Consider the following 16,999-nt stretch of genomic DNA (forward strand, 5'->3'; position numbering starts at 1 on the left):
AAATCTCATGCCTTATCATCATGCTAAACATGAAGTGATTGATTTAAACTACCCTTCAATATGTGTTTCCCCATATTCCCTTTACCGTATGCAGATCTGAGAGGAGAAGCATGATGCAACAAAACTGAAATAAAAAACCAAACTTAAAATGGGAAAAAGTGTGACAAAACTTGGATGAAATTGCCTTTAAATACCAAAGTAAAAGCCACCTGGTATAAGGTAAAAAATAACATCATTAGCGCAAATGTAAAACTGGCAGCAATCAACCTCAGACCAACTTGAAAATACATTAATTGTGACTCCAGTGAGACCTTAGTACATCCCTTCCAATGCAGGAACACAGCAATAATATGGCACGCATGCAAAGAAATGCTTGCACTTGTCAGCAGAACCACTCCAGCAAATGTAAACTTAGAGCTACTAACTGCACCAGACAAAACCTTTCCCCAAACAAAAAAAAGCTAAGCACTATATGGCTTTTAGGCCAGACTGTATATTCAATAATCGAATTAAAGCACACAGTGAACATAGAATACCTGTGATACTTATGGGAGGAAAATAAAAAAGCCATGGTCTCCAAAAGATACAGATCAGAATTCATGAACTTTCTGAAAATAGCCCTCGATGCAGCTTTCAAGAAAGCCACTCAGCCTGCTTGACGTTGCTGCCTCCCCCACCACTCGCAGACGGGAGACCCGCTGAGGAGAGGAAGGTCGCAGCCCGTGGCCGCCACCGTCACGCCAGCCCCCAGCCACGCCCCACTTGCACAGCGCCCTCTCCTACAAAATGTCTAGAATGCAGTGATTCAGTGTAATGTGAAGTTTGTTTTTGTGTTAGTGCCATCCATTGTTGTCGCCAGTTGCAATGAATAGTGAATAGCAGAGATGGGAGAAAACAAAATGAGAAATTAATATTCCCTCACTGCCAAAAGTGTCTCGTATTTTCACCAAAAAGTTTAGTGCTTTACTAATTGCCACATGTATAAATGAAACCTGTGTTAATAAATATTGCTATTTCAAAATGCATCCATACAAAAAAACTAAATTCTGCTCAGAAACCTCATGCCTAATCATGCTAAACATTCCCTTTATTTAGGTATTACTATGCCTCATAGTCTCCTTACCTACCGTATTTACTCGAATCTAAGCCGCACTCAAATCTAAGCCACACTTGAAAAATGAGACTCAAAATTAAGGGAAATTTGAGACTCGAAATTCAAGGGAGAGAAAAGTTTTAGGCCACACCTCCAAATCGAAACAAAGTTGTTCCATTGTAATATGAGACACAATTTAGGTTGAATGAATGACGATACAGCTACAGTAGTTTGGTTCGAGTCGTAAGCTTAGCAGTTAAGCTTTACCAGGTAGCCATTGCTATGCGTCAGGCACTCCATCCATATTTATACAGGAACCCTTCCTTTTTCATGTGCTTCGTCTGGTTTGAATCAATTGCTTATTTTTCTTTGATCTGATAAGTGCCGTTCTATTTGTTATACGTGTTTACGTCACTCTAAGCTGAAAATGCATCACTGTACTGTGTCATGCATTGTTTGTCGCATTCTGATAATGTGTGTTTATGACCTGTCGCAGCTCACGGCATGGCTTGCTTTTGTGCGTGCTACCGCCACTTACGATAAAAAAGGAGAGGAATTGTCGCATTAGCAAAACAATGGCAAGAGACTGCTATTTGTTGTTACTTACACTGCTGCTTTCTTTGATAATGATCAACAAGAACCAAATAATAGACTGCATATGATAGAAGATGTTCTGAACGAGAGTTTAGCTAAAATTTTTCGCCGTTTGATAATCTTTGGAGACGCCTCTTTTGTTCAATACATTCTGCACAGAAATTAGAGTCATCTTAGATTTAAAAATCTAGTCAATTGCCGTGCTTCACTTCTGACTGTATCACTATTAGGCATAAGAATAATATGAATATAAAAATGATATGATATGTATATTTTTCCACGTTTGCTGTTGTCTCACACTAGTTTCGTAGTTTATTAGGCAGACAGGATTTAAATGAGATAGCAGAAAACATGAAAGAATACATGGCAAAATGTTTATATTCGTATTATTCTTATGGTGAAGAGAATACTGCATGTGATTCACAATTCATAAAAGTTCCTATTAGCAACCATCTCTTCTCACAGGTAGGAAAAAATTCTGAACGTAGAGTTGGGCATATTGACAAACATCCCAAACAGTCTTGCCAGTCGGATTTTCATAGTACATCGAAATGCTGCTACATTCGAAGATGAACAATATGGAATTTGTATTTAATTCGTTGAATAATGTATGAAAATGCAGTGGTCAAAACTCAGGGCGGAGAAAAAAGCTCGTCTTCCACCTCTTTTTTTTTTAATTTATTTACTGACTCAGAGGTTTTGGTGCCAGTATTTATCTTTGTGCCTGCAAAGCATGCCTGTGTAGCACTACATATATTCAAAGGCTGAAGTTAGTTGTGGTGGGTACCTACCAACATTTTTCAGAACTTCCGCTTACTTTGCACTCGATTCTAAGCCGCAGGTGGTTTTTTGGATTACAAAAACCGGAAAAAAAGTGTGGCTTAGATTCGAGAAAATACGGTACTCTTAATGTTAAAATTGTAAGCCATATTATGCCCATAAAGTGTTTTTATTTGCATTGCCCCAATGGTAAATGTTGGTGTCACCTTCTCCACATAAAATATGGACCCCCAAACTATGAAGTGAAGTACATGAAAGATTAATATATCCTAAACTCCACTGCAAACTAACAGCAACAGTGCAGACGTCAACCTACTCTCATAAATTTGCATCCTATAAAAAGTTGCACGCGAGGAACATAAAATTATTGATTTGTTGACAGTAATCACCACATAAAAACTCGTACATACTGAGGAGAGAAGTCAACTACCCTAACTTGAAAACTTCAGAAAAAGACTGTAACCATTCCAAAAACAGACAAAAGGAAAAATATCCTAAGTCCAAAACCAAAATGAACTCTCAACACTGAAAAGATATTCAAAGAAATATAATAAAAGAGGAAAGTTAATAAAATGTTCTTGGATTTCAAGCCATGTCAAGTGGTTAATTGCACATGAACATTCAGCACAGATCTTGTCTGCCATTGTCAAGTGGTTGACTGTCTCGTGAATGCCACTGCTGCTTATATAGCTGTGCCACTGCCAGTGACATCACTGGTGCCCAGTCTTGCACCATATATGGCAATGTTTTGGTTGTGTGGCTGTCACACCCCTTTAACTTCCCAACCACAGGGTCTCAAGGCCGTACTCAGCTGCAACCCACCGTCTTTATTGAGGACACTGTCCGATATTTTGATCTCTATTGCTTCATTTATTACACTATCCCAGAAGTCGTTGGTCTCTTTAGTAACAGAAATATCATCGAACGCAATTCAGTGTCCATTTGCCAGTGCACGCTCTGCTACAGTAGATTTTTTGGGATAGCGTAGGTGGAAACACCTTTCATGTTCTGTGCAGCACTGTTGAATAGCACAAAAAGCCTGACTGACATAAAACTGCCCTCACCCACATGGTATTTTGCATATTCCAGGTGTTCTGAGGTGCCGGGAGCCTGAAGACTGTGTCAGTTTTATGCTTTTTCAGGAGCCAGTTAATCTTCCCTGTTATATTGTGTGGATGTGGGTCAGACTGTCCGCACTATTGAACAGTGCCACACACAACATGAAAGGTGTTTCAACCTACGCCATCCCAAAAAATCAGCTGCTGCACTGGAAAACAGACACTGAATAGCATTTGATGATTCTTCTGTTATTAAACAGACCAACAGCTTCTGGGATAGTGTAATAAATGAAGCAATAGAGATCAAAATATCAGACAATGTCCTCAATAAAGATGGTGGATTGCAGCTGAGTACGGCCTCGGACCATGTGATTGGGGAGACGATGAGAGCACAACAGTCACGCAACCAAAACATTGCCATATATGGTGCAACACTGGACACCAGTGATGTCACTGGCAGTGGCATAGCTATATAAGCACAACAGCAGCATTCACAAGACAGCCATCCACTTTCAACGGCAGAGAAAATCTCTGCTGAAATCTCGTGGGCAGTTAACCACTTGACACAGCTTGAAACCCAAAAACATTTTATTAATGGATATCACCGCAAATGCATGCATATGTATGTAAGAGGAAAGTTTTAAAAGGAAAAACTGTGAAAAACTGAAACAATATATTATGTAACATTTTTCAATAATGTGTGCTGTTTGCGTGTATATACTAAAATGAATAAAGTTTTATGATTTAAAAAAAACTAAAACATAAAACACAAATAAAAAGAAATTTAAAAAAGTTTGAGTTGCAGCCATGGCAAAAATTTTAATTCATTTCTACAGTTTCTACAGTTTCCGAAGATAAGTTCAGACTCATATGTCTCAATGAAAATGTAATTCCATCTTCATTAATTGTCCAAGATTCCACATGCAGCTTACAACATTGTTATTGCTGAAGGAAACTATGCAAAATTTGGCTTGATGTAAGTCTGGTCTTGCTTCTAATCTGTTTTCTTGAATACTACTTCTGCGTCTTTAATGCAAGTTGCATTAGTGGCTTCAAAAGTGACTACAACCCAAAAATGGATGATAAAAAAAAGACCTAAGTCGCAGTAACTTAAGAATTTTCAATTAAATGAAGCAAGGAGATGTAAACTTCAATAGATCTGTGGGAATTCATGATCTCTTGCTGACAAATTAATAAAAATTATAACAGTAAAAGATGACAGCATTCATCCAGGTACGCTATCTCGATAAAATAGGTTTTTGTGGCAAAGTTAAATCTAGCACTATACCAGGTGTTCCACTGATCGTGACTACACCAAATATCTCACGAAATAAGCAGCAAACGAAAAAACTACAAAGAACGAAAGTTGTCTAGCTTGAAGGGGGAAACCAGATGGCACTGCCATTGGTCAAACAGATATCAACTATGTTTTTTAAATAGGAACCCTCATTTTTTATTACATATTCGTGTAGTATGTAAAAAATATGAATGTATTAGTTGTACCACTTTTTTTCACTTTGTGATAGATGGCGCTGTAATAGTTACAAATATATGGCTCACAATTTTAGATGAACAGTTGGTAACAGGTAGGTTTCTTAAATTAAAATACAGAACATAGGTACGTTTGAACATTTTATTTCAGTTGTTCCAATGTGATACATGTACCTTTGTGAACTTATCATTTCTGAGAACGCATGCTGTTACAGCGTGATTACCTGTAAATACCACATCACTGCAATAAATGCTCAAAATGATGTCCGTCAACCTCAATGCATTTGGCAATACGTGTAACGATATTCCTCTCAACAGTGAGTAGTTCGCCTTCCATAATGTTTGCACATGCATTGACAATGCGCTGATGCATGTTGTCAGGTGTTGTCAGTGGATCACAATAGCAAATATACTTCAACTTTCCCCACAGAAAGAAATCCAGGGATGTCAGATCCGGTGAACGTGCAGGCCATGGTATGGTGCTTCGATGACCAATGCACCTGTCATGAAAGATGCTATTCAATACCGCTTCAACCACATGTGAGGTAAGTGCCGGACATCCATCATGTTGGAAGTACATCACCATTCTGTCATGCAGTGAGACATCTTGTAGTAACATCGGTAGAACATTACGTGGGACATCAGCATACATCGCACCATTTAAATTGCCATTGATAAAATGGGGGCCAATTATCCTTCCTCCCATAATGCCGCACCATACATTAACCTGCCAAGGTTGCTGATGTTCCACTTGCGCAGCCATCGTGGATTTTCCATTGCCCAATAGTGCATATTATGCCAGTTTACGTTACCACTGTTGGTGAATGACGCTTCATCGCTAAATAGAATACGTGCAGAAAATCTTTCATCATCCAGTAATTTCTCTCGTGCCCAGTGGCAGAACTGTACACGACATTCAAAGTCGTCGCCATGCAATTGCTGGTGCATAGAAATATGGTACGGGTGCAATCGATGTTGATGTATCATTCTCAACACCGACGTTTTTGAGATTCTCGATTCTCGCACAATTTGTCTGTTCCTGATGTGCGGATTAGCCGCGACAGCAGTTGAAACACCTACTTGAGCATCATCATTCATTGCAGGTCGTGGTTGATGTTTCACACGTGGCTGAACACTTCCTGTTTCCTTAAATAACGTAACTATCCGGCAAATGGTCTGGACACTTGGATGCTGTCGTCCAGGATACCAAGCAGCACACATAGCATACGCCCGTTGGGCATTTTGATCACAATAGCCATACATCAACATGATATCAACCTTTTCCGCAGTTAGTAAACAGTCCATTTTAACACGGGTAATGTATCACGAAACAAATACCGTCTGCAATGGCGGAATGTTATGTGATACCATGTACTTATACGTTTGTGACAATTACAGTGCCATCTATCACAAAGCGAAAAAAGTGGTCCAACTAAAACATTCATATTTCTTTACATACTACACGAATATGTAATAAAAAATGGGGGTTCCGATTTTAAAAAACGCAGTTGATATCCGTTTGACGTATGGCAGCACCATCTATTGGGCCAACCATAGCGCCATCTGGTTTCCCCCTTCAAGCCAGATGAGTTTCATTCTTTGTAGTTTTTTCATTTGATGCTTATTTTGTGAGATATTTGGCCCAGTCACTATCAATGGACCACCCTGCATATCTAAATGCACCAACATGGACAGGTGCTTTCAAGAACACCTTCAATCAGAAAAAAAGTCAACATATGTCTGAGTTAATACTGTCAGCATTATCAAACGTTTGTATTTTGTGCATCATTTACTTTGTTTGTGGAGCATATCAGCATATTCACACTGTCATATTTTAGGCTACTATTTCAGCTACACAATGTAGCACATGGACCAAACATGTAATGTGCTTTAGGTTAGGACAAAATATTTTAATTGCTTTCCTGGGCTTCATCAAATATGGGGCAGCATCACATAACAACAATAGAATCCTTTTTCTATTTAAATTTATTGTCACAATGTATACTGACTTCTATTGACATCTACTGAGTTGAACTTGGGCACTTGAACTCACTATGAAGTTTACAGACTGTAACATATCCACAAAGTTACTCATGTTCTGCACTTTTAGTGTAATTCATATAAAAAAAATTCAATGAAAGATGCTGTCATGCATGTTATTGCAAAATATACACTCAGGCCATGAAAGCGATACAATATATGTTACACACTGATCAGCCAGAAATATAATGACCACCTATCTAATAGCCAATTTGTCCACCTTTCTCATGGATAACAGTGGCTACCCATCATGGCATGGAAGCAGGAGGCCTTGGTAGGTCCCTGAAGGGCATTGGCACCACATCTGCACACCCAAGTCACCTACTTCCCATAAATTCCAGGGGAAGGGGCAAAGAGCTCAGACGTCATGTTCAATCACATCTCAGATGTGTTCAATCAGGCTCAGATCTGGAGAGTTGGGGGGCCAACACATCAACTGGAACTTGCCACTGGATTCTTAGAACCACTCTATTACACTCCTGGCCTTGTGACACAGCGCATTAGCTTGTCAATAAATGTCACTGCCATAATGAAACACGATCATCATGAAGGAGTGTATGTGGTCTGCAATCAGTGTATGATACACCTTGGCCATCTTGGTTCCTTGCACGAGCTCCACTGGACTTATGTTCCCCAGAGAATAATGGAGCCACCGCCAGCTTGCCTCTGTCCCACAGTACAAGTGTCAAACAGCTGGTCCCTTGGAAGAAGACGGATTCGCACCCTCCCATTGATGTGATGGAGAAGGTATTGGGATTCATCAGACCATGCCATGTTCTGCCACTGCACCAATGTACAGTGCTAAAGGTCTTGTACCCATTTTAGTCATAGTTGCTGATGTCATGATGTTAACATTGGCACATGATGAGTTGTCTGTTTCAGAACTCGTCATTAGGAGTGTTCAGTTCACTGTGGATTCAGACACACTTGTACTCTGCCCAGCATTAAACTCTGATGTTAGTTCAGTCATAGTACTCCGCCTGTGCTGATTTACCTGGTCTGCCCAGCCTACATCTGTAATGAGGGCTGGCCGCCCAATCCCACGACGTCTGAAAGTGATTTCACCTTGGCTCCTCGAACACCCGACAAGGCATGCAGTGTCTGAAATGCTTGGGCCAAGCCTCCAGGTCATCACATTCTCCCCTTGGTCAAACTCAGTTACACTGCATGCCTTCCCCATTCTACACCAAGACAGCGTGCTCACTGATACTGCATCCACTTTGCATGTGTCTGACTAACAGTCATGCCTCGCCAAGTGGCAATACTATCGCCTGGATGGGTTTACATCAATAGTAGGTCAGTGGTCATACTGTGGCGGCTGATCAGCGTAAATGTCTCAGTTCACACTATCTTCAAAATACGCATTTACCCCCCAAATGTCCACAACATGCAAATATTCATGCAACATGGATTTGCATGGAAATCTAGACTCTAGTTATTACATTCCCACTTCAGAAAGTGAAAAATTCACACATACTGGTGAAAAATCGTCTAAATAACAAGAGACTTTCAAACATGCACTTTGTAGTTATAGAATTAATTAATGCTGGCTCACAAACTTTACATTCATTTCTTCCAAACATTTCCATTATGGAAAAAAAATGCAAATGATCCTACAAACAAGGATAAATAATATTTCACTGAATCTGAGAAAAATGTTAGCTCCATGGTATACAAAGCAAAGTCCACAGCATTATCCTGTCAATATTTACAGAAATCACATACATGAAAAACTAACTGCAACCATGATTACAGCATAGGTGTATTGAATATATACCTGATTCATTGTGATCCGTGGGCCACCTGCTGGGTTTAAACAATTTCCTCTCCTTAGGTGATTCTGCATGTGGTTCATCTGTTAGAGAATACAACACTGGTCAATGTAACTATCCAATTATCAAAAACATTCTTTTACTTTTGTAAACAAAAGAAATGAAGAGAATGAAATATCATAGCTATGTGAATTGCAGAAATGAACATTATCAGGCGCAGCTTATGTAAATTAGGATAATAAAACTCAAATCATCAAAACAATAATAATAACAATCATCATCATCATCAACAACAACAATAACAACAACAACGCTGTTCTGATAAGTACTGCCAAATGCATTATCATAAAAAGCAGACATGTACTGCAAGCTGCCACCTCTCCAGGCTGCTGGCAACACAATCACATATATGCAGGGCAACATCAAATATAAGCAAACCATGTTTGTCATCAGCCCCATCTCAGATATCTGCCACAGTAATATATGGCAAGAGCCTCGCCACTAGAGGTGCGAATGGCACTGCATCTAGTGCTGCAATCATGGCCACTGGTTCTCTTCTACAGATCTTGCATGCTGACCATCATGGAGGTATTCTTCTGCTGAGCTGAGCAGCTTTAAAGGACATTGCTCAGCCACCAGAGTCAGTCTGCACTGGGAGTTATTCCAGGTCACAGAGCCAACTGTTATTTCCAGTCCTTCAATCAGTGCTCCCTCTGCCCAGTGCTGTCATACACTTGGACTCATGTAAGAATCTTCACTCCATATCCTGTCTGAGTTCCCCATATTGGTTGCTGAAGTCTTTGCTCCAAACCTTTACTTTGCATCCTGTCCTAGCTGTCGCTCTGCATCTCGTCCAAGTTCACCATAATTGGCCCTCCATCAAATGCAGCTATGGCCCGCCTACCACTTCAGGGAGCCATGTCTCTGAGACGGCCACATCTACCTTCAACCAGCTATGAACTTTGGCCTCATTGGGGCCCCCTCCTGGACCCTCTTCAATCTCACTACTCTCCACCAATATGGCTGCATCAATGTCACCTTTGTAAGAAGTTTCATAGTACAAAGTAAGTGACAGTGAGTGGATACCAAATAGCATGTATTTAAGTCTGAATGATTGTTTTGTTTGTTATATTCAGTTTGAGTATAAAATAAACTTCATTTTTATTTCTTGCTAGCTGGGGCACATTATTTGGTTTGTCGTTAGCAGTGGTTGCTTCTGCCTGTTAATGTATAAGTTGATTCTTCTCACATCCCTGAAGGCTCTCCTGCACGATGGGATTTACAGAACATGATATGTGAATGAATGATTGAATAGATGCACTGTCAGGCTTGCATCTACATCTACATCTACATCTACACCTACATACATACCCCGCAAGCCAGGGTACAGTGCATGGTGGAAGGTACCCTGTTCCACAACTAGTTGTTTCCTTTCCTGTTCCACTCGCAGATAGAGCAAGGGAAAAAACTACTGTCCATATGCCACTGTATGATCCCTAATTTCTCTTATCTTATCTTCATCGTCCCAACATGAAATGTATGTAGGCAGCAGTACGATTATTCTGCAGTCAGCTTCAAATGCTGGTTCTCTAAACTTTCTCTGCAGTGTTCTTCAAAATGAATGTCTTCTTCCCTCCAGGGATTCCCACTTGAGCTCTGGAAGCATATCTGTAGCACTTGCATGCTGATCAAACCTACTGGTAACAAATCTAGCAACTCGCCTCTGAATTGCTTCAATGTCTTCTTTCAATCCAACTTAGTGCTGATCCCAAACACCAGAGCAGTTCTCAAGAACAGATCACATTGGTGTCCTATATGCAATCTCCTTCAAGGATGAACTACACTTTCCTAAACTACTCCCAATAAATCAAAGTTGACCATTCACCTTCACTACCACAGTCCTCACATGCTCATTCCAATTCATATCGCTTTGCAACATTACACCCAGATATTTAAATGATGTGACTGTGTCAAGCAGGACACTACTAATGCTGTATCCAAAAATTACAATTGTTTTTCCTACTCATCCACACTAACTTACATTTTTCTACATTATGAGCCAGTTGCCAATCATCACACAAAATTTTGTTTAGGTCATCTTGCATCAACCTACATTCACTTATCTTTGACACCTTTCTGTACACCACAGCATCATCAGCGAACAACTGCAGATTGCTGCCCACCCTGTCTGCCAGATCATTTATGTATATATAATATAGCAGTGGTCCTATCACACTTCCCTGGGGCACTCCTGATATTACCCCCATCTCTGACAAACACTCGCCATCGAGGACAACATACTGGGTTCTATTACTTAAGAAGTCTTCGAGCCAGTCACATATCCGGGAGCCTATTCTGTATGCACGTACCTGCATCAACACTTTAGGGAAGACAGAACGTGCCAGCTGCTGACTGGTTGAGGCAAGTTGCAGGAGTTTTGAAATTTAGTTGACATTAAATAGTGATGATTCCTTTTTTTAATTGGATTGTACAAAGTAAGGTTAGTTGGTTGGTTTAAAGGTGGGAGAAGGGACCAAACTACAAGGTCATTGGTCCCTTGTTCATAATAAAACAATGCCACAACTGTGAGAATAAAACTGACGAAACATATAACACAAAACGGAAAGAAAGGAAAAGCCACAAGAACGAAGGGAAGGCAACAAATACTAAAAGGAACAAAAGAGGACAAGAAAAAAACAGAGAGATGCTAGAAACAGAAGAGAGTAAAACATGAAAGCAGATTACAGTGGCTGGCCAGCCACGAGAATAAAAAAGGAAAGCCAGTCACTCTGCAACATATTAAAACCTCCACCCTAAAAGCACTAGGGTGGAGGACACAGAGGGACAAAGGACATGCGCTACAACCTACATAGAAGAATAAAACCCACTCCCACAGATAAAACATAAGACTAAAGCTGCTGTGGATGCATTGTTGCCCAACAAAGAAGGCAGGGTGCTGGGAAAGTTAAAAGTCTGCCACAGAGTGGCTAAAAGTGGGCAGTCCAGCAAGAGGTGGACGACTGTCATTTGGGAGCCACAGCAACACTGAGGTGGGTCCTTGTAATGGAGTAGGTAACCATGCGTTAGCCACGCATGGCCAATGCGGAGCCGGCAGAGGACAACTGGTTCCCAGCGAGAGGCCTGAATGGAAGACTTCCACACATTTAATGTCTCCTTAATGACACGCAGTTTGTTGTGCATGCTGTTATGCCATTCCGTCTGCCAAAGCTTGAAAACCCTGTGGTGTAAGACAGAACGCAGGTCAGCTTCAGAGTTGCCTATCTCCAGAAGCAGTTTCCGTGTCGCCTGTTTGGCCAGCCTGTCGGCATGTTCGTTGCCGGAGATTTCGATGTGTCCTGGAGTCCACACAAACACCACGGAATGGCGGGACTGTTCCAGGGCATAGATGGTAGCACTGGTCGATAGCTTGTAGGCTGCTCAATGAGTCAGTACACAGGAGAAATGTCTGACCAGGGCATGAGCGGATGTACTCAAGAGCATGAGATATGGCTGGCAGCTCTGCAGTAAAAACACTGCAGCCAACTGGCAAGGAGTGCTGCTCAATATGTCCTCCATGAACATATGCTAAACCTACGTGACCATCAGCCATTTAGCCGTTGGTGTAAAGCGCTTCAGAGCCCCGGAACACATCAAGAATTGAGAGGAAGTGACAGCAGAGAGTGGCAGGGTTAACGGAGTCCTTAGGGCCATGCAAAGGTCCAGACGAAGCCTCAGCCGAGGCCAAGATTATGGAGGCATACATGAATGGACCGCAAGTAGAAGTGGTAAAGGAAAGGACTCCAGTTCGAAGAGAAGGGACCACACACGAACCGCAATCATTAGCCCCAATCTGGGCCGCCAATGCAGGAGATGGACTGCCGCAGCTGGGAAAAGCAGATGGTAATTTGGATGCCCAGGGGAACTATGAATGTGTGCTGGGTAACTGGCGAGTAGTTGTGCACTTCTGATCTGCAGTGGAGAGAGACCAGGCTCCCCCAGTACGCTGATCACTGGACTCGTTCTAAAAGCTCCTGTCGCTAATCGAACCCCACAATGATGCACAGGGTCGAGTAAATGCAATGCTGAAAGCACTGCCGAAACATAAACTGCATTCCCATAGTCAATTCAGGATTGAACAAGGGCTCTGTAGAGCGGCAGCAGTGTACAGCGATCTGCACACCAATTGGTGTTGCTCAACAACAGAGGGCACTGAGGTGCTGCCAGCACTTCTGCTTAAGCTCACGAAGATGAGGGAGCCAAGTCACTCGAGCATCAAAAACCAGTCCTAGGAATTGATATGTCTCCACTATAGTGAGTGGATGGTCATTAAGATAAAGTGTGGGTTCCAGTGTGGGTTCCGGATGAACGGTATGATGCCGACAAAAGTGCATGACACACGACTTTGTGGCTGAAACCTGGAAGCCGTGGGACAGAGCCCATGATTGCACCTTGTGGATGGCTCCCTGGAGGCACCACTCAGCAACAACAATACTGGAGCAGCAGTACGAAATGTGTAAGTTGGCTGCAAACAGTGAAGGTGAGACAGAGGGCCCGACAGCTGCTGCTAGACCATTAATGGCCACTAAAAGTAGAGAGACACTCAATACAGAGCCATGCGGGACTCCATTCTACTGGATATGGATGGAACTATGGGAATCACCAACTTGGACATGGAAAGTATGGAGCGACAGGAAGTTTTGGATAAAAATCGGGAGTGGTCCCCAGAGACCCCACTCATACAATGTGGCAAGGATATGAAGTTGCCAAGTCATGTTGTATGCTTTACGTAAGTCAAAAAAGATGGTAACCAAATGTTGCCATCTGCAAAAGGCAGCTTGGATGGCAGACTTGATGGACACAAGATTATCAGTGGTAGAACGACCCTGGCAGAAGCTGCCCTGACATGGAACTAGCAAGCCACGTGACTCCAGGACCCAGTCCAGCAGCCGACGTACTATACGTTCCAGCGGCTTACAAAGAATGTTGGTGAGGCTGATGGGCTGATAGCTATCCACATCAAGCGGGTTTTTACTGGGTTTGAGCACTGGAATGATGGTGCTCTCCCGCCATTGCAATGGAAAGACGCCTTTGCACCAGTTGAAGATGACGAGAAGATGTCGCTTGTAGTCAGATGAGAGATGTTTAATCATCTGGCTGTGGATGTGATCAGGCCCAGGAGTTGTGTCGTGGCAATGCGCAAGGGCACTGAGGAGCTCCCACTCTGTAAATGGAGTGTTATAGGATTCACTGCAGCATGTAGTGAATGAGAGGACGTTCCCTTCCAGCTGCCGTTTGAGTGTGCTAAAGGCTGGGGCATAATTCTCCGACGCACAGGCTCGAGCAAAGTGGTCAGCAATCGCGTTTGTGTTGGTACATAATTCGGCATTTATGGTAACACCAGGGACAGATGTTGGGGCCTGGTACCTGAAAAGACGTTTGATCTTTGCCCAGACTTGGGAAGGTGACGTGTGGTGTGACACCCAATGGTGGAGACGTATCTCTCCCAACACCACTTCTTCTGTTGTTCGATAAGGTAGCGAACATGGGCAAGGAGGCATTTAAAAGCTATGAGGTGCTCCAGGGAAGGGTGCCGATTATTCCACTGTAGAGCTCGCCGACGCTCCTTAATTGCTTCAGCAACTTTCGGCGACCACCAAGGGACTGCATTATGCCTCGGGCACCCTAAAGAGCGAGGGATCACGTTTTCTGTCACAGAAACAATTGTGCTAGTCACCTGCTCAACCATCACATCGATGTTACCGTGTAGGGGAGATTCAGTGGTGACAGCAGAGGTGCAAGTTCGCCAGTCTGCCTTATTCGAAGCATATCTGTGCAGGCGTCCACGTGATTGATGCTGGGTCAGTGACAGGAAGATGGGGTAGTGGTCACTACGACACAAGACATCATTTGCTCTCCAGTGGATAGATGGGAGAAGTCCTGGGCAGCAAATTGATAAATCAATGGCCAGGTAACTACCACCAGCCCCAGTATTTAAGAGGCAGAGGCCGAATTGCGACAGTAGAGTTTTGACATCTGTGCCACAGCCAGTAATCATGGTACCACCCCACAAGGGGTTATGGGCATTAAAACCTCCCAGAAGTAGGAAAGGATTAGGGAGTTCATCAATCAGTGTAGCTAATACATTCAGGGGTACTCCACCATCTGGAGGAAGATATACATTGCAGACAGTTATTTCCTGCGTCATCCTTATTCTGACAGCCACAGCTTCAAGAGGGGTTTGAAGGGGCACATGTTCAGTACAGACCGACTTTAGGACATAAACGCAAACTCCACCTGACACTTGATTATAGTCGCTATGATTCTTGTAATATTCCTTATAGTCGTGGAGGGCAGGGGTCTGCATTGCTGGGAAACAGGTTTCCTGGAGGGCAATTTAGACAGCAGGAGTAAAGCATAAAAGTTGCTGTGACTCAGCCAGGCGGTGGAAAAAACCACTGCAATTTCACTGGAGGATGACATCGTGAGACTGGGAAGTCATGGAACATTCAGTGAGGCAGTTTACACCTCAGAGTCACCTGCTGACACTGATTTATTGCCTGAGCAGTCTATATCCATGGTGTCTGAGGGTCTGGCGAGATCTAGGTCCTCAGCGGATGCCAAAATATCCATCCCATCCTCAGCCGCAGAGCTTGTAGGTAGCGGTGGTGTGGGTGCCACCGCAATTTCTTTGGTCTTAGGGGTTTCCTTTTTGCATTTCTCTCGCTGCTCCTTGGGTTTCCCTGGCTGGGAGGACTTCACTGACTCAGTCTCTGGGACTGAGGATGAGCGTGAAGCCCTATGACCAGCAGCTTTTGAGCTCTTCAGCCACTGGTGGGTCTCGTCTTCCACACTAGAACAAACCCAAGGGACCCCTTCCTAGCAAGAGAAGACAAAAAAGACTTATGCTTCTTCGGCATAGAAGTGGGGACGGATGCCCCGATGGTTGGGTGGGGTGGGGTGTTGCTCCAAAAGTAGGTGGTGCAGGAGCAACAGGGAGGGAAATGCCCCCCATCAAGGGGGCAGGTCTAGTCTTCTGGCTCTCAGAGGTGCCCTGGTCTGGCGGAGCTAATGGTGCCAGAGCTGTTGTAGTGGCGGCGTAAGATGATGTTATACGCACAGGATGCAGGCGTTCAAATTTTCTCTTAGCCTCACTGTAGGTCAGTCTGTCCAAAGTCTTGTACTCCATGATTTTCCTTTCTTTCTGGAGAATCCTACAGCCAGGTGAGCACGGCAAATGGTGCTCTCTGCAGTTGACACAGATGGGAGGCGGGGCACATGGAGTATTTGGATGTGATTTGCGTCCACAATCTCGTTATGTGGCACTGGAAGTGCAGCAGGTAGACATATGGCTGAACTTCCAACACTTAAAGCACCACATTGGGGGAGGGATATAGGGCATTACATCACACTAGTAGACCATCACCTTGACCTTCTCGGGCAATGTATCACCCTAAAAGGCCAAGATGAAATCACCGGTGTACACCTCGCTGCTCTAAATTGGTGGGCAGTTCACTGTCCGACTGCAAAAGAAGGTCTCTGTGAAATATGATACCCTGGACCATATTTAAGCTTTTATGGGGCATGATGGTTACAGAAACATCCCCCAGCTTATCACAAGCAACTAACGCCTGAGACTGGGCAGAGGATGTTGTTTTGATTAAGACTGACCCAGATCTCACTTTGGACAAGCCCTCCACCTTCCCTACCTTGTCCTCTAAATGCTCAACAAAAAACTGAGGCTTCATCGTCATGAAAGATTCCGAATCAGCTCTCAAAAATACAAGGTACTGGGGCGAATAAAATCCGCTGCTGTCCTTAGCCTGACATTTCTCCCGTGGTGTGGCCAGGGACGGGAACAATTTGGAGTCGTACTTGTGTGCGTTGAATTGAGCTCATGATCGCTTAGAGACTGCTGATGTTTCACCACCAGCAAGAGATGTTAGACTACGCTTCATTGCGTGTTATCTGCCCTGATGCCACCCACGCCGACCAGGAGCCCCCCCCATGGGCGCCACCCAGCCACACCAAAGGCCACCTGGCAGGATGGCCGTTTCCGGGAGTCCCGATGCCTAACGGGAATGGACATCTACCCCTTGGCAAATGTGGGGAGTTAATGGCGCAGGTATCAGCAGAGCAATCGCTGTGTGGTCAGGGGGCTACAACCAACAGGG

The 16,999-nt window shown here is 43.4% G+C and overlaps 1 protein-coding gene across 1 annotated transcript in view; it reads right to left on the reverse strand.

The window, feature by feature from the left end:
* Positions 1 to 16,999, reverse strand: part of LOC124555342 — an 856,442-nt gene that overhangs the window by 602,235 nt on the left and 237,208 nt on the right. The window contains exon 7 of the mRNA XM_047129223.1: positions 8,834 to 8,911. Within this exon, the coding sequence (XP_046985179.1) occupies positions 8,834 to 8,911 (78 nt within the window). The remainder of the gene's footprint in view (positions 1 to 8,833; positions 8,912 to 16,999) is intronic.

The sequence above is a fragment of the Schistocerca americana genome, chromosome X (genome assembly GCF_021461395.2).
Source record: "Schistocerca americana isolate TAMUIC-IGC-003095 chromosome X, iqSchAmer2.1, whole genome shotgun sequence".
NCBI lineage: Eukaryota > Metazoa > Arthropoda > Insecta > Orthoptera > Acrididae > Schistocerca > Schistocerca americana.